This window comes from Trichosurus vulpecula, chromosome 5 (genome assembly GCF_011100635.1).
Source record: "Trichosurus vulpecula isolate mTriVul1 chromosome 5, mTriVul1.pri, whole genome shotgun sequence".
NCBI classification, from domain to species: Eukaryota; Metazoa; Chordata; class Mammalia; order Diprotodontia; family Phalangeridae; genus Trichosurus; species Trichosurus vulpecula.
Window position 1 is genome coordinate 265281797 of NC_050577.1, and position 23761 is coordinate 265305557.

Sequence of the window (23761 nt, forward strand, 5' to 3'; positions counted from 1 at the left end):
AGCCTCAGTTACCTTTCAGCAGTCTCCTTGAAAGATAGTTCAACTAGCAGGACCCTTAGGTCAAAGGGTGTGCACATATTTCCATACTGCTAGACTTAATTTGCAATCCCACCAGCACATATATCCCACATAGCATAATTGTTTTGCCACAGCTAAACCAGCATTAAACTTGTCTTTTATTATTTTTGTGAAATTGACAGGCACAAGATGGAATCTCAGAACTGTTTTAATGTTTGTTTGTTTATTAAAGATTTTGAACTTTTTAATGTAATTGTTGATAATCTAGGTTTCTTCTTTCAAGAATTGCTTCTTTATACTGTAGTCCTGAATCACTTTGTCTACTGGAGAATTGTTTGCTCTGTAAATATGTCAGTTACTTACACATTTTGGGTGCTAGACTTTTAGCAGAAGTGTTTGATACAAAGTTTTGGGGTGGGGCTGGCCCTCTTTGAAAAAAAAATCTGATAGTGTTAAAACTTTAATTAATATATTTCTTGACAAAAGATCAATCATGTATAAATATGGAATATATTTTTCTGCTTATTCATAGCTATTCTGCTACAGAATTGTATTAAGTATTGTATAGGAACATAGCATTTCTTTCCTAGCAATTCATACAATCTCTATATGGAAGTTTTATGAAATAAAATGGACTTTTCTCCTCTGCCAAAATCACCTATCAGCAAATCTTTGGTGTGTAGGGGAATTTCAAGTGACTAGGGCACTCTGAAGGTGCTAGAGATATAATTCACATTGATAGTGTCTGAAAGAAATAACATGGTTCCCAAAGTATATCATTTACTTTGTCCCTACCTCAGAGAAACTAAGATGGGAGGGTAGTTTTACTTTTTCTTTGCATTGCAAGCTGGAAATTCAGCATGCTTATTATTTCCTAGAAGGAGGTGTAGCCTTACCCAGACCCCCTCCCCAAAGGTCACCTTCTTGCAGGAAATTCATAGAATTTAAAGTTGGAAGAGACTTTGAAGTCAACTGGTCCAATTCTCTCATTTTTGCAGATGAGAAAACTGAGGTCCAGAAAACTGAATGACTTAGCCAACATCCCACAGGGTGGTTTCAGAAGTAGAATTTGAACTTAAGTCCTTTAAAACTTCAAAACCAGTGCTCTCTCCATTGTATTATCTTTACTCCAAATTCAGTACTTTTTTGCTACTGTACTAACAAGAATTTATAGTAGCATCTGTGGAAGGGTAAGTCCTTCTTTAAGGAACCCTTCTTTTCCTTCCTTTACATTCTCCTCTTTTTCCATGTCTCTCCTCTGTTCTAATATTTATAAATGGCTTTAGCCATTGGTTCTAATATTTATAAATTGGCTTTAGCACTTGGCTGGCACATAGTAGGTGCTTAACAAATGCTTGTTCACTAACCAGCTTTCCCCTTCCCCTAACTGCAAAGCATTTCCCTACTTCAACTCATGTCGGTGGCATGTTGCCATCTAATTTTGCTCCTCTGGGACCAACATTTGTTAATGTAAAAATTAGTATGTCCTTAGCATACTTGGCAGCTGCTTTTCAATTCCCTCTGGCTCCAGCTACAAAGATTTGGAGGAAAGGGAGAATTATTTGGGTCCCTTACCTGGATTCCCAGTCTAAAGAAACAGTTCACAAATGCTGTTTCCTTGTATTTTAGCCTGCAGTGTGTTATTATTCTAAGCAACCTTTTTGTCAGACCATGGACCTTTGTTTATCATCACAAGCCTCTACCCAGGGTTACACTTTTACTCTCAATTTTCCATCTTGAGTTGCTTTTTTCTCATGTTTGTGTTTGAGTGTGTGGATGTGTGCAGATGAGTACTCAGAGGAGCAGATGGGTAATGCTTTTTGTGAGGCCAATAAAACATGGACCTTATACCAGAGTCACTCAAGCTTGATGTAGGAAAGGTGATCAGTTGACTCCCTGGGAATTTACTTCACTCCCTGGAATAGAGAGCCAAGCAGTTTGGTTGCAGGGGTGAAGGAAGAGTCTAGTACGGAAGCATCTATTCTTAAAGACAGATCACCCTGTCTGTACAGGAGTAGGAAGGAGCAAGAGAATTTTAAGATTGTCTTGGCCAACAACAAAACAGGTGCCTTGTTCCAAAAGACAGAGACGAGACCATTCTCATGGATAATCAAGAGACTCCAAGGTCTTTGGTGTCCCAAACCAGGCAGAAAGGGTTAAAGTTGGAGACATCAGGAAGGGCTGTGGTTCACTATGGGAGAGACTGAAGGTATTAGAAGCTTGTCTCCTTGAGTTCCCTCTGTTTGGCCTCAGAGCTCATTCTGCTGAGTAAGCAGGTAGCATTTGTCCTCCAGATTTGAATGGTAGACTCAACAGCTTGGCACATTCACCTTACCCACTGTCTAGATGGACTCTCCTCCAGCCCAGGCAGGGAGGGAGGGAACAGAGTTAATCGATGTCATTTCTTTGGGATGGAGACATTCTTGCTTCTAGGTGTCATTTCTTGCTATTTTTTTCCAAAGTGACAGCAGAGAACCTATCTCTTGTTATTAGAAAATTTATTTCCTATCCACTCCCCACACCTCCTCCTCTCCAAGATATCCCAGGGCCAAGGCCAAGGTCAGAACCAGGGCCAATTAAATCACCTTCTCTTTCCAGCTGAGATTCTTGGAAGAAACAGCCTCTCTCACTAAGGCATATGAGCTCTGATGGGTTAATTGGACCACACCCTCCACAGGAGTTGCCCTGGACTTTGTGCTTGCCTGTCAACTTGCTTGAGCAGCACTGGGAACCCTGGCTGGACACATACAGGAAAAGACAGGAGAGTGGAGGAGGAGAAGAGAGCAGCCTCCCAGTCTTGGTCATCCAGTGGGCTCCCAACCAACCCCACTGCTCCACACCATGGACAGCTCCTCCTAAAGGAATTACTTCTTTGCTCTCAGGTGCCCTTTAAGCCTTCTATTCCGGTCTTGCCTAGTATTTGATATCTTACTGCCTTCCAAAGGATCGCTGCTGCCATATTCTTGTTCCAGCATCAGGTGAGTTCTGTTCCCCTCCTGTCTTCACTCCCCACTTCCCAATTAGCTAAGTCTATCCTGACTCTTTGCCCTTCTCTCTCTCCCACATCCCTCCATCTCCACATTCCCTTGAGTTCGATGGCTCCATGGAGAACTCAGGACAGTGACTCTTGACAAAGCTCTTCTAAAACTTCCCAAGGAAATATCTTCTCCTCCCCTCTCCTTTTCTCTCCCACTAACCACCCCTACCCACAGCTACTCCTTCAGCCACTTTCCAAAAGGATGTGGCAACAAAAGTATTTCCCTTCTCTTGGGACCCCTGGAGGAGGAACACAAGGGAAGAAGAATGATTCTCTTGACCTCTTGCCAGGAATCCTCCTTCCTTTTCCATTTCCTCCTGCTGAGAACTTCAGAGGAAAAGCAAAGAGCAAAATAATGTTGCTCTTTTGCTGGAAGAGTGGAGGTGGGGAGCGGGTATAGAGGTTGCAGCAGAGACATTGACCATTGTGCTGATGTTTATCTCCTCTGCCCTGGGTCCCCACCCCTGTCCCACAGAGGACCTTCCCCTCATGTCACCTTAGGGAGTTCTGCCATGTGCCAGCTGCATGGAACGTGATCTGACACAATTGTGAGGAAAAATCACCTACCAATAGAACTCCTTAGAGATTTCTTCCCCCCCACCCCGGCCTACCCTTGGCACCTTATGCATTTCCCCCCACCCCCAGCTAACCACCATGACCACACACACACCTCCTGCATTCCCACTACTAAAAAACTGGGTGTGGGTGCGTCCCTCTGGGGCAGAGTCCAAGCCGGAAGGTTGTGGAGATGGATAGAATCTATATAGGTGCAGGTGTTTAGGCCCATTCACAGACCTAGGGGGTTTTACAGTGGTTCTTTGGGCATTTGGGAATCAGTATTGACCTTTCTTGCCCTTTTGGGGGAGAGATAACAATTGCATTTTGGGCAATTCTATTTCTCAGTCTGCCCTTCTCATCAATCCTTATTTACAAATATATTCAAATAGTAACAAGAAGGGATGAGGTTGGGGAGAAAACTATCCAAGGAGGTGGATGACTACTCGGCTAAAGGGACCCTCCCCTGAGTAATCGGTGGGTTTGGATTCTGGCTGGAGTCACAATGAAGGAGGCAAACAGCTTTGCAGTCCTACCTACCATGGGACTGACCAGGATACACAAATTCACCCTGCTCTGACCCCTTAGTCTCTACCATCACCCTGTCCTTTCTCCTGGTGGTCCAAGAGAAGGGTCCCCCTCACCACCTCTGCCTCTTCTGTGGCAGGAGGGTCAAGGACAGAGAGTGTTTCTGCTTCCAGCAGAGTTCTTGGGCATTTTTATTCTAACTTTGACCTGGTCTAGAAGCCCCTCCTAAGCTTGGGAACTCCTTTTTGAGGATTTCAGTGGAAGTTTGTTCATGGGTGAAGGATCTCCCTTGGATTCTTTTACATTCCATCCTCATAAAAATACAAATCATGCCTTAGAGCTGGGAAATTCCCATCAACCTGTCTTACTCTTCTCCATCCTCTTCCCTTTCCTCCCCCAGGTTCTATACCTCTCCCTAAAGAGATGTCTTTACTAGAGGGTTCAGTGGGGGTGGGGGACATGGTCCTTCTGGAACCCCTGAATGAAAAATCTTTGCTCGAGAACCTTGACAAGCGATTTCAGCACAAAGAGATTTATGTAAGTATAAGAATCTGCCTGTCCCACCTCACCCTTCTACTCCCAACATGGCTGGGTTAGAGATGAACAGTCAGGCTTTGGGATGAGCTCTAAGTTCTGGAGAAGAGGGCAGAGGACAGAGTTGGATTTTCAGGGAGGAGGGAGCTGGCCAAGGAACCATACCCCTCAAGCTCACTCTGCTCTCCTTTCTCCATATTCCAGACCTACATTGGGAATGTGTTGATTTCTGTGAATCCCTACCAACAGCTGCCCATCTTTGGCCCTGAGTTCATTGATAAGTACAAGGAGTACAATTTCTATGAGCTGAAGCCCCACATGTGAGAGCCCCTGTGGGTGGGGAGAGGCCCAGAGAAACTTCCTTCTCTGGAGAACCCCAGATTCTCTGCCCCAAACAATTCCAGCTTCTCAAATTCCCCTCATCCATTGTTCTCCACTGGCTGCCTCGTTTCCTCCATCTCTACCCTAATGGTTCTCCATGGCCCTTGATTCCTGAGAACCCCTTGGTCTCATGAAGTTGATGCTTCTCACCTCATCACCACCTTTTACCTCCACCCAATCCATGACGAAAGTGGTGGCTGAGTTGAAGGATGGGAAGTGAGTGAGAGGTTTTTCCCTTAGCTGCAGACTCCATCTTAATCATCATCCTGCCCTCTATTCCTAGTTATGCATTGGCAAATGAAGCCTATCAATCATTGAAGGATCATGACAGGGACCAGTGCATTATCATCACGGGAGAGAGCGGATCTGGGAAAACTGGTGAGGGGACTGGCTAGAGGAATCCCTAAACACCCCTTCCTAATGTATTCATGCTCTCATCTCCACCCTATACTATCCTCTAAGCCATGCCCACCTCAGATTTCCAAGGTACAAACTGTGGCAAGAGGGATTTGAGATAGACATTGGGAAGGACTCCCTGCTGGGAAATGAGATCCTGAAAGTGAGGGGAGAGGTGGAAATGTGGCTGGTGAGGGAAATGGTTGACCCTGAGTGGGGATGATGGGAATTTTTTTTTTTGGAGCAGAAGCCAGTAAGTTGGTGATGTCATATGTGGCAGCCGTGTGTGAGAAGGAAGAGGAGGTGAATTCAGTGAAGGAGCAGCTATTGCAATCAAACCCTGTACTGGAGGGTAAGAAGCCATACCCATACTGCATCATTCTATGCTCTCTTCCCCACCCCACCCCAAAGTGCTCTGCCAACCATTGCTGTGGTTCATCCATGACCAAATCTGAGGTGTGCCTGCCCTCACTAGAACCGCCACCCCCTTTCCCTTGCCCTTCTTCCTTGCTTTCTCCCAGTTCTCCTATCTCACTTGCCTTATCTATCCTCTACCCACATCTCTGCAGCTTTTGGCAATGCCAAGACGACCCGAAACAACAACTCCTCCAGATTTGTGAGTGAAACCTTGGATGGACTTGAGGGAAAGGTTCTGGACATTTGGGGGAACATTTGGGATCAAACATATGGACTGGTAAAACAGGGCCTCAGAGGTATAGAAGACTTTAGTGATCACCGAGTTTATTGCCCTGACCCATGCATCCTCTGCTAGTCATGGGAATAAAGACTTTTTCTCTTGGGTCTCTGTATCTGTTTCCTTCATTCTTAGGGCAAATACATGGACATCGAATTTGATTTTAAGGGTTCCCCGCTTGGTGGTGTCATCACAAATTGTAAGTACTTTGCCATTTCCATTCACCCTATCATCTTACTGTGCTCCCTGACCTACCCCTGCAGCTGTAGGGAGAGAGGTAGTTTCCTAAATTCCATGGAGAACCAGGCATGGGGAGAATCACGAAGAGGGGCCAAGATATTTTCCAATATAGGTGGGATTCTTCCCAGGACTTCATTATCTACTCCTTCCCAGATCTGCTGGAAAAATCCCGAGTAGTGAAGCATATCAAAGGAGAAAGGAACTTCCATATCTTCTACCAGCTGCTGGCTGGGGCAGATGCCCAGTTGCTGAGTATGTACCTACCTCTGACTCTCCCATAGAGCCTTCTTCCTGTCTCTCTCTAGGAACCCTTGGGGAAGACACCTCATTGAACAACCCAGGTCTTCCAAGACATGTATCTGGACCCTTCTCTCCCCCTCTTTTATTACCCATGTTGTAGCTATCCTAGCCCAACATGACCACTCATGACCCTGTTTCCCATAGCATCTATTGTTTGTATAATAAGAATATTTGATGTTTTGCATATGCTATATTGCATTGTTTGGTCATTTTCTGTGCTTCTCCATATGTACTTTGCATATGTTATATTGTGGGGTTTGGTCATTTTCTGTACTCCTCCCTCAACTACATGGTTTATTTCTGGAGGTCGGAGTCTTCTACCTCTTTATAGTCCTGACTCCCAGTACTGGATAAATATATGCAGCATCAGTACACTAGATCCTGGAAAAGTGTTTTCTGAAGATGCTGACATATTCCAACCCTCCCCTAGGTTATCACCATTTCTGTCCTGATACAGTCTAGGAGTGGGAGAGGTAGATATTAGGCTCAGGGGTAAAAGGGATTAAGACTAGGCATTGCAGGTGGGGAACAAACTAACTCTTCTTCCACCAACTCCTATTTCCAGGGGCACTGAGGCTGGAAAGGGATGGGAGTTGCTACTCTTATTTGAACCGTGAAGCTTCCAGGGTTGGCGGGATGGATGATGCAGCCAACTTCATAGTGGTGCAGGTGAGGGTATGGGATGGTCTACAGGTGCAACTGGGCAAGTTTGTGCCCTTGAGCTCATCTCCTCAAGTCCACTTCTTTCACCTTGAGAAGGAAGGAGGAGGGAGGGTCCCCTATGCAAGGGGCCAAGAAAGGGAGGGTGGGAACAGAGGGTGGGATAATTGAGTAGAGGCAATTGTCTAAATCAGGTATCTGATTTCTATCTTCTCCCTAAGAATCTATGGACATCAGAGTATGGGTATGGGAGGTGGGATAATTGGGTAGGGGCCATTGTCTAAGCCAGGGTCTGATATCTGTTTTCTCCCTAAGAATGCCATGGGCATCATTGGATTCTCCACTGAGGAGATCCAGCAGATTTTTGAGGTGATAGCCATGGTGCTGAAGCTGGGAAATGTGGAGCTGAGGGATGAGTTCCAAGCCAATGGGGTGGCAGGGAGCAGTATTTGTGACGAAAAAGGTAATATTACCCTAGCTGGAATCCACTCTACAAACTCTTACATCTTCCTCCTTTGGACTATATTCTTTCTCTATTTCTGGCTATATGCTAATCTCAGCTCATATGTGTATGCAAGCAAGTTCATGTGAAGGCGCATGTACATGCACACACACACACACACACACACACACACACACACACACGTGAATCCTGGAGATAACTTTTCTTTATCCTAATTTCCTGCTAGTCATCCCTAGATAGTCCCAGAACTTTCACTGGGGAAAAACCCCTTTGATTCTCCTGCTTACACTGAGACCATAATGTTTCCCTATCATCCTTTTACAATGATGATTAGGATTTAGATTTGCAGGGTATATAATTTTGGGTTGCAGCTTGAGCTCCTTTCTTTTTGGAAATACTATTCTATTCTCTCTTGCAGTTTCTCATGAGTATAGAATAATCTTGGGTTATTCAATTTCTAAGATCTTTCTCTTGGCTGCTTGCAGAATTTGTTGTCATTGAAATTGTTAAATGTAACCCCTATGTGTCTTGGAGTTTGAGATGCTTGTGCTTCTCTGGAGAAAATCCATGACTACTCTCTATTTGTGGTTTATATTTAGAAGTTCTGGGCAGTTTGCTTGCATTTTTTCCTGCACTATAATATTTAGAGTTTTTTTTAATATGTCATGTTCTTCTGGGAGACTTATCTTTAAGTTGTCTTTCCAATTCTATCTTCATGGTCAATCACTTTAAACTTCTATAGAAATCTTGTGTTCTTAACATCATTGCCTTTTGCTTTTTTCTGACAGATTTTCTACTACTGCAGAATTTTGTGCTACATATCTATTAATCTCTCACTTCTTTAGGGAAACTATTTATTGTAGTCTCATTTTTTCCTAATCCACTAAATTAAAATTCTGCATTGAGAACATTAAATTCTGATCTACCTTCATTTCTAATTTCTTCTTTTGTGAATTTCATTTTTATTTTGAGTTATTCTGGAATTTTAAAATTGTTTTTCTGTGCTTTTTGAAAGTCTGTATTTCATAAAACTTCACTTTTCTTTATCTTATGGTATTTGTTAAAAGAACTTTGTAATCTCTTTTATAACAACAATAATAGCTTAAATGTTATTTCTACATATTTTGTTATGATTTGCCAAACACTTTGCACACACTGTCTCATTTGATCCTCGTAACAACCCTGTAGAGTACATGCCTTTGTTATCCTCATTTTACAGATGAGGTAATTGGGGCTGAAGGAGATTAAGTGACTTGCCCAGGGTCACATAACTAACAAGTTTCTGTGGCAGAATTCAAACAGAGGTTTCCTGTCTGTCCGGATAGTCTTTCTGTCCACCAAATGCTCATCTTTCCTTCCAGTTTTGTTGATTTATCTATTTATGCTAATGAGTTTTCTCCATGAAATCTTTAGTGTTTACAAATATCAAATTAAATATAAATAATTAGATTCAATTGAATATTTCTTTGTTACTCACTTTCTGACCCCTCCTCTTCTGGAGAATGGGTGGTAAAGCTGCCTCAGCCTCTTGACATCGAGTCTCATTCTTAGTTGTCAAGGAGATTTCAGACCTCATGAGGCTGCAGCCAGAGGTACTGGAAAGAGCCCTGTGCTCCCGGACCATGGAAACAAACAAGGAGAAAGTGGTCACTGCATTGAGCAAAATTCAGGTGAGAGGGAGGGGATAAGTCTGGGTTCTTCTGAGATGTTTTGAAGCCTCATCATCCCCACTTGAGACTCACCTAGTCTGGGGACTTTCACAGGCATGCTATGCCCGAGATGCCCTGGCCAAGAACATCTACAGTCGTCTCTTCAATTGGATAGTTAACCGGATTAATGAGAACATTAAGGTGACACAGACCTCATTGTTCCCACCTCAGGACTTAACGATCCTAAGTCCCGCCCCCCCCCCCCCCCCCCGCCCTCCCCCTGGAACCCTCCTCTAGAAGAGAACAAGAACCTTTAGAGTTTCTTTCTTGTTCACCACAAGCCCAGCCTGCTTATACCTACATGATTCTACCCCCTCTTCCCATCACCTCTCCCCTGAGCCTCCTTCTCTTGTACATGTATGGGGCTGGCTATCCAAGTCTATCTCCCATTCCCCCTTCAGGTGAGTGATTCAGCTAAAAAGAAGGTCATGGGTGTGCTGGATATCTATGGCTTTGAGATACTGGAGGTGAGAATTTCTTCCCTTTCTGAAGTTCCATTAATACTTATTGACTGATAGATGGATTGCTGGCTGACTCATGACTTCTAGGGGATAGTCAATAGTCAATAAACATTTCTTAAGCACTTACTATATGCCAGGCACTCTGCTAACTGCTGGGGATACGAATAAGAAAGACAAAGATGGTCTTTGCTGTCTAGGAGCTTACAATTTGTAGAGTTGAAACCACAGCTGGTGAGAAATGCAAAGTTGTCTGGAAATTCTAATTCTAGTGAAAATTCTGCCCTCTATATAAAGGGAGGCTTTGGGAGGAGATTTTTCTCTGCTCTCCAGCTCTTGAATCAGAGGGGAAAGAGGCAACTGAGATTACTTGTGAGGTGTTGAATGCCAGAACCAAAGCAATCTCCATGATGATGAAATCACTGGAAGTGAGCTTATCCCATGGGAAACATGATGAGTAGAGGGCAAATTAGAGCTGGAGTAGCCTGGGGAAACTACTCTTTCCTGGTCCTCCTTGACTAGACATTGTCACCAGGGATCAAGGACACAGAAAAGGTCTAGAATCCCTGCTCTCCTCTCTCTGTCTCTCTCTCTCTGTCTCTCTCTGTCTCTTTCCCTCTCTCTCTGTCTCTCTCTCTCTCTCTATCTGTCTCTCTCTTCCACTCTCTCTCGGTTCCCCGTGGCCATCTATGCCAATGATTTCTAGTTCTCTACATCCATACTTTCTCTACCAAGCTTCAATTCCACCTCACCAATTGCTAGCTGGAACTTTCTCCCATATATAACATATCCAAAGCAGAGTTACTCTTGACCCTTCCCTCTTCCTTACTTCCCTACCACCACCCACGTCCATCTAACCAGTTGCCAGATCTTGTCTATTCTTCCTCTATAACATCTCCATTCTCTGTCTTCTTCAATCCCACCTCCCACAGCTACCACCTGTTAAACCTGAAAGTTTGGTTGAAGGAGGCAAACAAGCTAGGTGATAGAAAAATCCATGTTGCTTATTATTTTCTCTTAAAGCATAGCTAAGCTAGCTTACTTGTACATACAAGGAGTCAGAGCATAAGCTCTGGCTACCTGAACAAAGGAATGAGGAAACTTATATACATTATTTTTAGCGGACTCAACAAGCCTGTGTTACCTCACTTTTATGATCCCCATGTATGTTTAACCAGGATACAAGAAGAGGATTTTCCTCAGTGGAATAGATTTGTAAATACAGTAAGATAAGAGTATTGACAAGGGTCAGTTGAAGTATATACCCATAGAATATTAATTGAGGTAGTCTCTCAGGATTACGGTCTCATCCCTTAATGGTTAACAGGGGAAAGAATATTCTTAGGTCAGCCGGATCTGGCCTGGTTGACAGATAAAAGATATTCTCTGAGCAAACTTTAGAGAACAAAGAAGCCCAGGCCCAGATGATCATTAATTCAGGCCCTGGCCCTTGATTGAAATTACAAAAATGATATAAAATGGTATAAAATGTTCCACACACCCTAGTTCAGGCCTTGTTCACATATCTCAACTAAACTGCCACAACAGCCTCCTAACTGCTGTCCCTCCTAGTTTTTCCTCTCTCCAATCCATTCTCCATATAGGGTCCAAAATAGTCTTCCTAAAGCTCAGGTTTTACCATATCACTCTCCTGCTCAGGATAACAGCAACTCCTCAGCCTGGAATTTATAGCCTTTCCCAGTCTGCTTTTTTCCCACATAACCCCCTTTCACATACTCTAGATTTGAGACAGACCCCTTCACTAGCTTCTTATGTGTTGTCTCCCCCATTAGACTGTGAGTTTCTTGGAGGCAGAGATTACTTTATCCTTTTATTTTTTTGTATTTCCAACACTGAGCGTGGTAGTACACGTAGTAGGCACGCATAGGCACACAAATGTTTATTGATTCGGATTCTGCTGTTTCCCAAACTTGGCATTTCATTATTAGCCTCTGATTCTCTGCACAGACTGTCCCCCCCCCCCGCTCCCCATTCCTTCAATGCACTGCCTCCTCGCCTCTACTTCTTGAATCTCTCAGTTCACCCAAGGTTCAGCTCATGTTCTACTTGCCTATTGTAACTTTCTTCCTATACCCCTGGTCCTTAGCCCTGTTTCCGTCCTCAGATCACTGTGTATGCACATTTGTTTTCCTGGATTCACTTCCTGCCTCTGACACTTGCTAGCTTAGATGTCTGACCTTGGGAAAATCACTCAACTTCTCTGGGCCTCAGCTTCCCCATATGTAAAAATAAAGGGGTTGGACTAGATGACCTCTGAATTTCCTTATAGCTCTAAATCTAAGATCCAATGTAGCATCCGACAAAGCCTAACGTAAGTTCCTTGAGGGCAGGGACTGTTTTTGGTGTTTTGTCTTTGTCAAAACACCTTGCACATAGTAGGAACGGAATGTATGCTTGTTGGATTGGATTGGACTGGATTGGAGAGGAGGGGCTGGTCACAGGGGGTGCTGGGCCCATTCCTCTCTAACCCGTGTATTCTAATCTCTCCACCCAGGATAACAGTTTTGAGCAGTTCGTGATTAATTATTGTAATGAGAAACTACAGCAGGTGTTCATAGAGCTGACACTGAGGGAGGAACAGGAAGAATACATGAAAGAGGTAAATATCTTTCCCCCACATGAACCCCCAAACCCTCATTCCTCCCCACCGTGTCCTAGACACTCATCTCGGATCATGATCCTGCCCAACTTTCATTCAGGACACATAGGGCACCAAGTCCCCATGTTGTCAGTCAATCGATAACCATTTGGCAAGCACCTACGATGGGTGAGGCACTATGGTAAGCACTGTGGGTACAAAGAAAGGCAAAAGAATAGTCCCTCCCATTGAGATGCTCACTTATGTACCTCCCTTCCACCCAGGCATACTCCCAGCAGGAGTATGAAGTGGGACTTAATGAACAAGAGTTTAAAGAATTCTTGGCTTGACCTCCAGGAGCATGGGGTAAAGGGCAGGGCAGGCCTGGAGAAAACTGAGAAGCAAAGTTGGGCTTTGGCCTCTACTGGCCTTTCTTCATCCCTCTTCTGCCCAGTCCCAGCTTTTAGAAGCTCTTACTGTCCTCCCTAGGAGCTGCTTGCCTTCCTGCTAACTGTCCAGGTTGCATTACACAATCCAGTACAACTCTGCCCCAAAGGATTTCCCATTCCAGATGTTCTAACAACCAAATATTTGGTTAACTTCAATGAATTTCTCATTAGTGACATTTCAGTGACATTAAAAAAATTGTTCTTTTTTTCCGGGGAAGAGGAGGACAGAGATCCCTTCTCTTTAATATCACCACTCAGCTTATTCCAAAAGGTAGTGGGGAGTGGGGGAAAGGAGGTGGAGGTGAAAAGGCAATCTATTTAGCTTATGTTGGATTAATTTGTGTGTGTGTGTGTGTGTGATTTCTGTTTTGTTACAACACTCAACTTAGTACATGCAACTTTTAACAACTTAACAACTCTAGGGAAAATTGCCCACCCCCTTGATCACAGATCCCCTACACAAGGAGTACACTCCCTCCCCATCCCTCAACTTCCTACCCTTCCCCTTCTCTTCTCCATCCCAGAACTCTTGCACCTCACAATTCATAGCCCAGCTTCATTCCCAAGATATATTCTTCCTCTCATAACCCTGGCTTTCCTTCCAGCTCCTCTTCTCTTTCCTCATGCTCCCATGTCACCCTAGCTCCATTCAAATATTCTCAACCAATCACCAATTATGGAGGGAGCAGCCCTACTGAGGATTTCCCTCAGCTTTGAGAGGCACTAATCTTCATTTTGTGGGGTTTAGGCATCAGCTGGCATTCATTGTGCTATTCCTCTGACTTATCTTGACCTTTCTGCCCTAGGGCATACCTTGGGATAAGATTGAATATTTTGATAACAGCATCATCTGCAACCTCATCGAACATGTGAGCAACTCTTCCCCTTTCCCCCATATTTGAATCCCCAATGAATATGGGATGCATCCTAAGCCACCTGTTCTCACCCTCAGCCAGGCAGGGACTGAAGGGAAGAAAGGAGAGGAAGAAGGGGATAGGGTCCTTTGAAAGCACTGAGTCCAAGGGTTGGAACTTCCATGTTTTGTAGGTCCAGGGAACAGTTGTTTTTTGGGGAGATTGGGATAGACAATCCTTTTCCCCCTCCATGGATGGGAAGGAGGGAATAAACATTTATTAAACACATGCAGGAATTGTGCTTTACAAATACTATCTCTTTTGATCCTTAAAACCACCCTACCAGAATCGGCAGGGTATCCTGGCCATGTTGGATGAGGAGTGTCTTCGGCCTGGTGTGATCAGTGATTCTACCTTACTAGCGAAGCTGAATCAGATGTTCTCTAAACATAATTACTATGAAAGCCGGGTCACCCAGAATGCCCAGCACCAGCATGACCCCAGCTTGGGCCTTAGCTGCTTTCGTATCCAACACTATGCCGGCAAGGTGAGTGGAGTGATGGGTGGAGGGGAAAGGTTAGAAGAGAAATCAGGGATAGGCAGGCCATGAGTAGAGTGGAGAAGGAGTAGGGATAAGCCAGGAGCAGGAGATGGGAACTGGGGAATAGGGGAGAGTAGATGAGTTGGGGGAGGGAAATTTGAGGAATAAGATACAAGAACTGAGGTCCATGGGAGTGCTGAAGTTAAAGAGGATAAAGTCCAGGGATTGTGGCAAAGGGACTAAAGCTGGAGACTGGGGAAACCTGGGCAGTAGGGTACTAAGAGGCTAAGACCATGGGGGTTCTAGCTAACCCACCTCCCACACGTGCTTCACCCCTCCAACCAGGTGACGTACAACGTGGATGGCTTCTTGGACAAGAACAATGATCTGCTATTCCGAGATCTGTCACAGGCTCTGTGGAGTTCCAAGCACCCCCTGCTTTGGACACTGTTCCCTGAGGGGGACCCCAAACAAGCCTCCCTTAAGCGACCCCCCACAGCTGGGACCCAGTTCAAGAACTCTATAGTCACACTCATGAAGAACCTGTATTCCAAGAATCCCAACTATATTAGGTGATATGTCTTGCTAAGATCATAGAATTATAGAATTCTAGATTTAGAGCTGGGGGCAGCCAGATGTCACAGTGGATAGAGCACTGGGCTTGGAATCAAGGAAGACTTCTCTTCATGAGTTCAAATCTGGCCTCAGACACTTACTAGCTGTGTGACCTTGGGCAAGTCACTTAACCCTGTTTGCCTCAGTTTGTCACCTGTAAAATGAGCTGGAGAAGGAAATGGCAAATCACTCCAGTATCTCTGCCAAGAAAACCTCAAATGGGGTCACAAAGAGTGGGACACAACTGAATTGCAATAATAAGAACAAAGCTAGAGGCCATTAATCCAGTTCCCTCATCTGGGATCAAATCTTGGCTCCACCATCTCTGAGTTGTGAGACCTCAGGTAATCCCTTTGACCTGAATCTCAGTTTCTTCAGCCTCCCTTATGGAATGGGTACGAAGTTAAAATTTTGAGGGGCAGCTAGGTGGCGCAGTGAGTAGAGCAACGGCCCTGGAGCCAGGAGGACCTGAGCTCAAACTCAGCATCAGACACCTGACACACTTTACTAGCTGTGTGACCTTGGGCAAGTCACTTAACCCCAATTGCCCTGTCTTCCCCCCTCAAAAAAAAAGTTAAAATTTTTAAACGGCCCATGAGAGAGTCTTGTAACCATGGCGCTTTAAACTCTGTACATGCAAGCCGGTGTTATTAAAGCACAGCAAGTACAAATGTCTACCATGCAAGCACAAAATAACACATTGAAAAAGGAAGTCCCAACAGGGTGGAAACAAACCATCCTCCATTCTCACAAAGCACAAATGAAGGGAGTGGGATGAGAAGGAGAAAAGGTTAATGAGAGTGGAGGAGGGGAGGCCAGATGTTCTATTCCCCCCAAATCTCTTCGTCCTTGGTGTGGGCAGAAATATGGGGAAATATAGGAATGCCCTGGTCTCTGTTGGCTGGAGGACATAGAGTCAGAGGGATGGGCATGAAAATCTCAAAGGGAAATCCTCCAGGGGGCCTCGCCCATAAAGGTACTTGTTCATGAACCCTACCTTTCCTCAGGTGCATCAAGCCAAATGAGCGTCAGCAACAAGGTCTGTTCTCATCTGAACTAGTGGGCACCCAGGCCCGGTACCTGGGACTGCTAGAGAACATTCGTGTGCGAAGGGCTGGCTACGCCTTTCGACAGGTTTACGGCGCCTTCCTGGACAGATACAAGATGCTGAGCCGGTCTACCTGGCCCCGGTGGCATGGCCAAGCTCGGTAACGGGGGAAACGGGGAAAGGGCAGTCATAGGGGAAATCACTGCAAGGATTGAGGGTAGGTTTCAAGGGATCTGGGAAGATGAGGGTCTAAGAGTCAAAGGGAAAAGATCTAAGGATAGAACCAAAAGGAAAAACAAGGACCCCCATTCTCAGACCCCCTCCCAACGCCAAACTTCTAAATATGGTGGTGGTGGTAGTGTTTGGTTCAAACCAATTCCCTTGAGCATAGAATGACCTGCCCTATGCCTGATCTCTCACCTGGGGTGGTAGGGTACTTCTCAGTGGGACACACCTCCCTGGCATGGCCACCCATCTGCTTTCCTATATAGGGAAGGGGTAGAGAAGCTTCTGGAAGAACTAAGATTGGGCTCCGGGGAGCTGGCTTTTGGTCGGACCAAGATCTTCATCCGTAGCCCCAAGACGGTGAGTGGGAATTAGGGAAGGGAGATGGAGCAATGAAGGAGGGTGGAATCTGGCCTTATTTGGGGAGTTTCCACCTCATGGAACCAAGAGGGTTTTTAAATACATGTATGTACCTCTGCCTGTAGATTGGCTGTGGAAAGAGACTGTGAATAACCCTTCGTGCTGATAGGAGCAAAATGGGGAAGGGCTAGAGACTGGTCCCCTATTCCAATCCTCTTCCATTCCTTTCTGTTTTCTGCACCTTCGCCCTACCCCTACCTCCCCTTAGCTGTTCTATCTGGAGGAGAAAAGGAGAATTCGAATACATCAGATAGTTACACTTGTCCAGAAGATGTACCGGGGCTGGCGATGCCGTACCAATTACCAGCTCATGCGCAAAAGTCAGATACTCATTTCTGCCTGGTTTCGAGGCAACGTGGTAGGAGTCACCCCCGGGCTCCTCCCATCACTCTCCCTTCCCCCTCTCCCAACATAACCACATGTATATCCTCCTGTCCGTTCCACTGAGGCCTTATGGGAGGGAAAGGTTCATCCCTGGTAATGGTTGGGGAGGGTTGAAGAGAGGAAGGAGACACCTTTCCTTCCCCTTCCTCATCCCCCCAATGCTTTCTGCAGCAAAAGAAACACTACGGGAAGATAAGAGCATCAACATTAATGATCCAGGCCTTTGTGAGAGGGTGGAAGGTAAATAATAAAGGGATCATGGGGGGACTGGTGGCTCCCCCAGATCCCACTCTGTCCCCCATTCCTGTCAGGGCCAGATTGTGCTGGTCACTTAACAGAGAGAAGATGTTGACGGGAGGTGGGGGGAGAGGAACAGACATTGTTCATAGACTTCGTGATCACAGAGAAGGAAGTCTAGAATAATGACCGTGTGTGTGTGTGTGTGTGTGTGTGTGTGTGTGTGTGTGTGTATGTGCATGTGCATGTCTGCCTTCTCATTCTCTGCCCTCTGGCCCAGAATCGCTGAATCCTCAAATAGGAAAGGCCCTGAGAGATCATCTAATCTCTCTTCCTTGTGATATGCTTATCTGTCATTTCAGCCTCTCCTCTCTTACTTGGCCCTCTAAGAGGTTGAAGGAACAGAGAATCAATCAGTCTGTATTTATTAAGTATCTACTATGTGCCAGGCTCCATGCTAGGTGCTGGGAATACAAGCACAAAGAATGAAGCAATGTCTGCTTGAAATGAACTTAGTTCCCAATGGGAGAAACAGCAAGCATATATAAAAAATGTATGCCAAAGTATCACAGTAATACAGACATTCATATATATTATATATAATATATATTATTACATTATAAATAATGTGTATTATATTATATATGTATATATACACACATATACATATACGCATACATACACATACACATACATATTATGTATATATGGACAAAGTAGTTAAATACAAGGTAATTTGGGGGGGTGAAAGTAAGAGTTGGGATCAGGAAAGTTCATGTAAAAAATTGTGTCTGAACTGCATCTTTGAGGAAGAGAGGGACTAAGACAAAATAAGAAGGGAGTGCATTGACTTCATATGAATAATGGATATTATATTTCTTGCCTTTTCAGTGGATGGGGGAGGGGTGGAGGAAGAGAGAGAATTTGCAACTGAAAAGACTTGATTTTTTAAAAAAAGAAGGGAGCATACACTAGGTATCGGTGGGGGGAGGACAACAACCATTGCAAAAGCGTGGAGACTGGAGATGGAGAAGGAAATGTTAAACCACTGCAGTATCTTTGCTAAGAACATCTCCAATGGGGTCACCAAGAACACAGCACCACTATGTGCTGGGCAGTGCAAGAAGCGCTTTACAAATATTTTCTCATTTAATCCTCACAATCATGTGAGGTAGGAGCTGTGACTATCCCTCTTTTACAGTTGAGGAAACCATTCTAGAAGAGGACCATGGCATCAGGGAGGTGATGCCATGATTTGCAAGTGCATGGGATTTAAATGAGGGAGGGCTGTGCAGAGGTGCCAGCCTCGCTTTCTCCTCTGCAACCATCTGGGTCCAGCAGCCAGATATAGATCAGGATGACTGGAGGTGACCCAGGGTGCAATGGGAGACCTTGGCCTTTTCAAGCTAAGATCTTTCCCAGGTCTCAGTTCGACCAAGGGGAGGTACGGCATACTCACAACCTGAATGAAAGGGGAGGGGGTGGAGTGTGCTTATTTCCAATCTGATGCTTCTACTGCTGCACTACACTGAATACCCTTTGTCTGCAGCAATCATTTCAACAAAGAAATTTAAAAAAAAATCTTGTTAGTTCTGATGGATTCCCTCAAGAGCCTCACACTGAAACATCAAGCTTTTTTAACTTGAGAGTTACAGAGTCCAAGAACTGGGATTCTTCTTCCCTGACAGTCGCCCAGTCACGGCTCTCAAATGTCTAGTGAAAGTGAGTCCACTCTCTCAGGAACCAGCGATCATTTATTCCATTGCTGGACAAAAGGTCTTCTTAAAGTTGGATTGACATTTTCCTGTCTTCAATTTCCATCAATGTTGGCCTCGAGCTAACCTCTGGAACAATACAGGACAGGTCTATTTCTTCTAAGTAAGAGCCCTTTAAACATCTGAAGTCAGGTAAAATGTTTTTCCTTTCCAAACCTACGTCCACATCCCAGATTCTTTCAACTGTTCTTTATTGTCACTTTGCAAGCCTGAGAGCACCATCTGAGGCAGGCAGAGGTTAAATGACTTGTTCAGGGTCGTACAGCTAGCAAGTGTCTGAGGTTGGGTTTGAACTCAGGTGTTTCTGACTCTTGGCTGAGCTCTCTATCCACTGTGCCACCTAGCAGCTTAGGTGGAAAAGATAATGAGTTCCTATAGGGGGAAAGATAATAAGTTTAGATATAAGTTTAAGATATAAGTTTAAGATTTCTTTGGAATATATAGACTGAAATAGCCAAGAGGAAGTTGATGATATGGGACTGAAGCCAAAAGAATGTAGGGTCCTCAAGGGTAGCAACTGTCTTTCCTTTATATCACCTAGCACACAGCCAGCACCAATACACCATTGCAGAATTGAATTGAATTAAGGAACTCTTTACTTTTTTCTTTTCCACCCTCACTCTTGCCAGATCCGAAAGGAGTATCGGAAGTATTTCCGGTCAGGGGCAGCCTTGCAGTTGTCAAATTTCATCTACAGGAGAATGGTGAGTTCGTCAGATGTGAAACATAGGGCTGGGAGAAGGGAGAAAACAGAATTGAGGGAGAGACTGAAAGTTTTCTCTCTTTTTGCACAAGAGATGCCAAGGGAGGAGGGGTGGAGTCGATGGGTGGGCAGGGAATGGAGTGCCCTGCATGAGGCTATGGGTAAAAAGGGTAACAAGTACCTTGGGAACCTTCTTGTCCCAGGAGGAGGAGAGCCAAGGGTGAGGTTTGGTTAGTAAGGAAGGTTCCAGGTAAATTCATGTCACGGAAGGAGGTTGAATGCTTCTTATCATCTTAAATGGCTGCTCAAGAGTGAACCTGGATGCCAGTGAGCAAAGGACAATAGATCTAGCTAAACCTAAGAGAAGAATTAGCTTTAGTGTTTGGCAGGAACCAGAAAGGGAAGGAAATAAGACTTCCTGAGGCAAGGAACCAGATAGACAATCCAAATGAAAAGGGCAAAGGGGGACCTTTTCCAAAGTGCCACGCACCCTCGACGTATGAGAGAGAATCAGACAGGAAAGTGTCTTCATCATGCTTGAACGCAGAAGGGCAGAGGGTCCACTGCAGAGAGAGAGGCGGTGTGGTCTGGGTCCAGAGAGTGAAAACTGGGTTTCTGCAACATATGGAAAACAGGATGGTGGAAAGACAGGCCACGGTTCTAAACTGTATCCGCTATGCATAAAATCAGGGCAATTTGGTTCTCCCCCTTTACAGTTCAGGAGCCTGGACTCTGTAAACCCTTTCTTTTTGTAGCTTAGTATTTTCCAATTTATTTTCTCGAACTTAAATGCTTGTTGACCAACTGATTCTACTAGTAGAGGAAATAGGGAAAGGACTGAACCTGCGATTTCACCAATATAGGGAATTTCTGGTTAAGGAAACTCCCTCTAACCAATGTACGTTGGCAACTTTTCTGCAATTTCTAATCTTAGAAAGCTGCCTAGATAAAATGTCTTCCCCAAGGTCATTCAGCCAGTAGATGTCAGAGATAGAACTTGACCCCAGGTCTTCCTGGCTTTAAGGCCAGCTCTCCATTCACTAAGGCTTTCTTTGTAGAAATTTGTTTTGAAACAAAATAAAACAAAAAAAAACCAGTCAGCAGCTTGGGACTTCCTGTGGTCAAGGAGTTTCCCACACATTGATATGGGAGAGTGGCTAGGGGAGAGGAGGTGGAGGAGTTACTTCTATACTGTTAGTAGCAGCAAACCCCTACCTTCAGAGCTAGAAAAAGGAAATGAGGAATTTGGAATTCCCTCTACCACCCCTCTACCCCAGCACATGTCCCCAACCCACACAAATTGCTTGTTTCCTCTGCTCTCCCATTTCTATAGCCCACATCCTTAAGCTGACAGATCTCTGGAAAAAAATAAAGACCCTTCCCCTTCTTTGTCCCCACTCCCCAGGCACCCTGGGACTTTTATGACCATGAAGAGGCCTCAGTCCTTCTGCAAGTTCAATTTCTGGATTCAATTTTGCCCCTTTTCTCAATCTTCTCTCCTGCCTTCCACCCCCAGGTGCAGAAATTCCTGATGGGCCTGAGGAATAACCTGCCCTCTAAAATCACTGATCACAGCTGGCCACCTCCTCCTTATAAAATCTTTACTCAGGCAAATCAGGAGCTGAAGAAGATTTTCCACTATTGTAGAGTGAGTAAACTGTTGGAAGAGGTAGAGGATAAAGAAGGCCTCTTTCCATCCAATCTTTTCTGTACACAAGTGTCTCCCCCACCTCTACTCCCCACCCCTTACCCCCTGCTCAAGCATCTCCAGTTTCTGGTTCTGACCCTCTCCATTAGTGCCTGGGTCCTTCTTTCTCTCTGTCCAGTGTAAAAAGTTTTGGGATCAGCTTTCCCCACAGAAGAAAGAGGCCCTGAAGGAGAAGCTCTGTGCTAGTGAATTGTTTAAAGACAAAAAGGCTTCATATCCCCAAAGGTAAGGACAGTGGAGAGTCTGGGCTACGTTAGCCACAACCAGGAGATTTTCCAAGTGCGGCCAGCCCCATCTGATCCAGAAAGGGATAATAAAGATGGATAATGAAGACAGCTCTAAGGGAACACTTGGGGAGAGGGGGACCTGGGGAGATAGAGGCGGGAGCTAGGGGGAAGCCAGAAGGGGCTTACTTTCTCATGCCTTGTCTGTGCCCCTCAGTGTCCCTGTGCCATTCCGAAGTGACTATGTGATGCTTCGTGAGAAACCCAAGCTGCAGAAGCTACAGAGAGAGGCTGATGAGCCTGTGCTGATGGCTGAGACTGTGAATAAAGTCAACCGAGCCAGTGGCAAGGTTTGAATCCCCAACCTCTACCCCTTGTAACCACCACATAGTAACCATGTGGATTCTGGCACTGAGTAAGGTAAGGTATATACCAGGTCCTCCCCATGGGAGGGGTAGAGTGTGGAAGAAATCCAGTGGGGTCCTAGCCTGGCCGCTGACCAGTGGTATGATCATAAGCAAGTTGCCATGTCTCTGTGCCTCAGTTTCCACATCTGTCATATTATCCCAATAACATTTACAAGCATAACATAGGGTTGCCGGGAGGAAAGACTTTGTAAATCCTTAAAAAACACTATAGAAATGTGAATTGTTATTCTTATCCTTCTTTACCCTACGCAGATGACCCCAAGGATTCTCCTCCTGACCAAGGGTCATGTGATCCTTGCCGATTCCAAGGGCTCCAAAGTCAAGGCTGTCATTGGGCTGGAGAATGTGGCTAAGGTGTCGGTCAGCAGCCTTCAAAATGGACTCTTTGGTTTACATCTCGCTGAGGTACCCAGAGGATGGGCGTGACTCTCAGAGGCCAGAAAAGGGGGCAAGGGTAGGGGCCGGGCCTGGCAATCCAGGCCTCAGTTTCCCCATTATTGTTATGACTCCCTTATCCAGTGGTTTCCTTCTCTTCTCATTCCACTCCCCAAGATCTCTTCAGTGGGCTCCAAGGGAGACCTTCTACTGGTCAGTGAGCATGTGATTGAGTTGTTGACCAAGCTATACCAGGCTACACTGGACAAAATGGAGAGGCAGCTGCCAATTACTGTGACTGAAGAGTAAGGATTATCACTAGGGGAAAGGCTGGGGAGGTCGTGACCAGGAAGCTATGGGTCACCACGACCTGGGAGTCATTAAGGGAGAAAGAATGCTGGGCAGAACTCTACCTTGTGCGTGAACAGTGCTTTGAGAACTCTCTCTCAGTCCTCCCTCCCAGACAATTCACTTATTCATTCAACAAACATTGATCTACTATGTGCTAAGCCCGGTTCTCTTGGTTGCTTAGATTGCTTGCTGAGACATCTGGCAACAGGGATCAATTCCCCATAGAGTGGGAGGGTGCCTGGTCTAGGGGGTAAAAAACCCATCACTGAGCTGCTAGGGGCTCCAGCCTTTATTCTCACCGCTAATCTTATCCCAAGGTTCACTGTGAAGTTCAAAGAAGACAACATGACCGTGAAGGTCATTCAGAGCCAAAAGAAGGAGGGAAACAAAGTAAGCTGCAAGAAGAAAGGAAGCAACCATTTGGAGGTTTCTGCACAGTGAGAGTGTTGGAGAACCATGAAGGCCTGTCTCCTGGAATGGCAGCAGATTTTGAGTCCCCCAGCCTTCCAGGAGCAATGTCATGGCCAGGAGTTGGAGAATAGGAAGGGAGAGGGGGAAATAGAGAAGTCCCTTTCCAGCCTTTCTGTCTTCTCCTCAAGGTCCACCTCCTGCCCCTTTTTGTCTTCTAATAAAACATGTCAGCCATGGAAGGTCTGGTTATTTTGAGTGGGGGCATCTCTAGGACCAGCCAGCTCTCCCCAAATTCCTCTTCTAGTTGTCCCTAGACCACCAGTCTCTCCTCTTCACTCCCCCACCCCAAACCTCATCAGACTCCCTGGATTCAGTAATACAGGTAATGAGGCCAGGTTAGAAGGAAAATTACTTCTTGACCCTTTGACCTGCTGAGCTTAG

General features: G+C 45.2%; 1 protein-coding gene across 1 annotated transcript; it reads left to right on the forward strand.

Moving 5' to 3' along the window:
- Window positions 1-4561: 4561 nt before the first annotated feature.
- Window positions 4562-23350, forward strand: MYO1A (myosin IA). Its single transcript, XM_036760979.1, has 27 exons — window positions 4562-4675; window positions 4877-4992; window positions 5337-5431; window positions 5697-5801; window positions 6019-6065; window positions 6279-6342; window positions 6537-6635; window positions 7249-7352; window positions 7659-7806; window positions 9358-9476; window positions 9570-9656; window positions 9917-9982; window positions 12489-12593; window positions 13828-13890; window positions 14222-14422; window positions 14762-14988; window positions 16039-16239; window positions 16571-16664; window positions 16933-17082; window positions 17280-17348; window positions 19750-19824; window positions 21340-21471; window positions 21650-21756; window positions 21973-22105; window positions 22436-22588; window positions 22736-22863; window positions 23227-23350. The coding sequence occupies exons 1-27, from the start codon at window positions 4562-4564 to the stop codon at window positions 23348-23350; spliced, it is 3126 nt and encodes a 1041-aa protein (XP_036616874.1).
- Window positions 23351-23761: the final 411 nt, after the last annotated feature.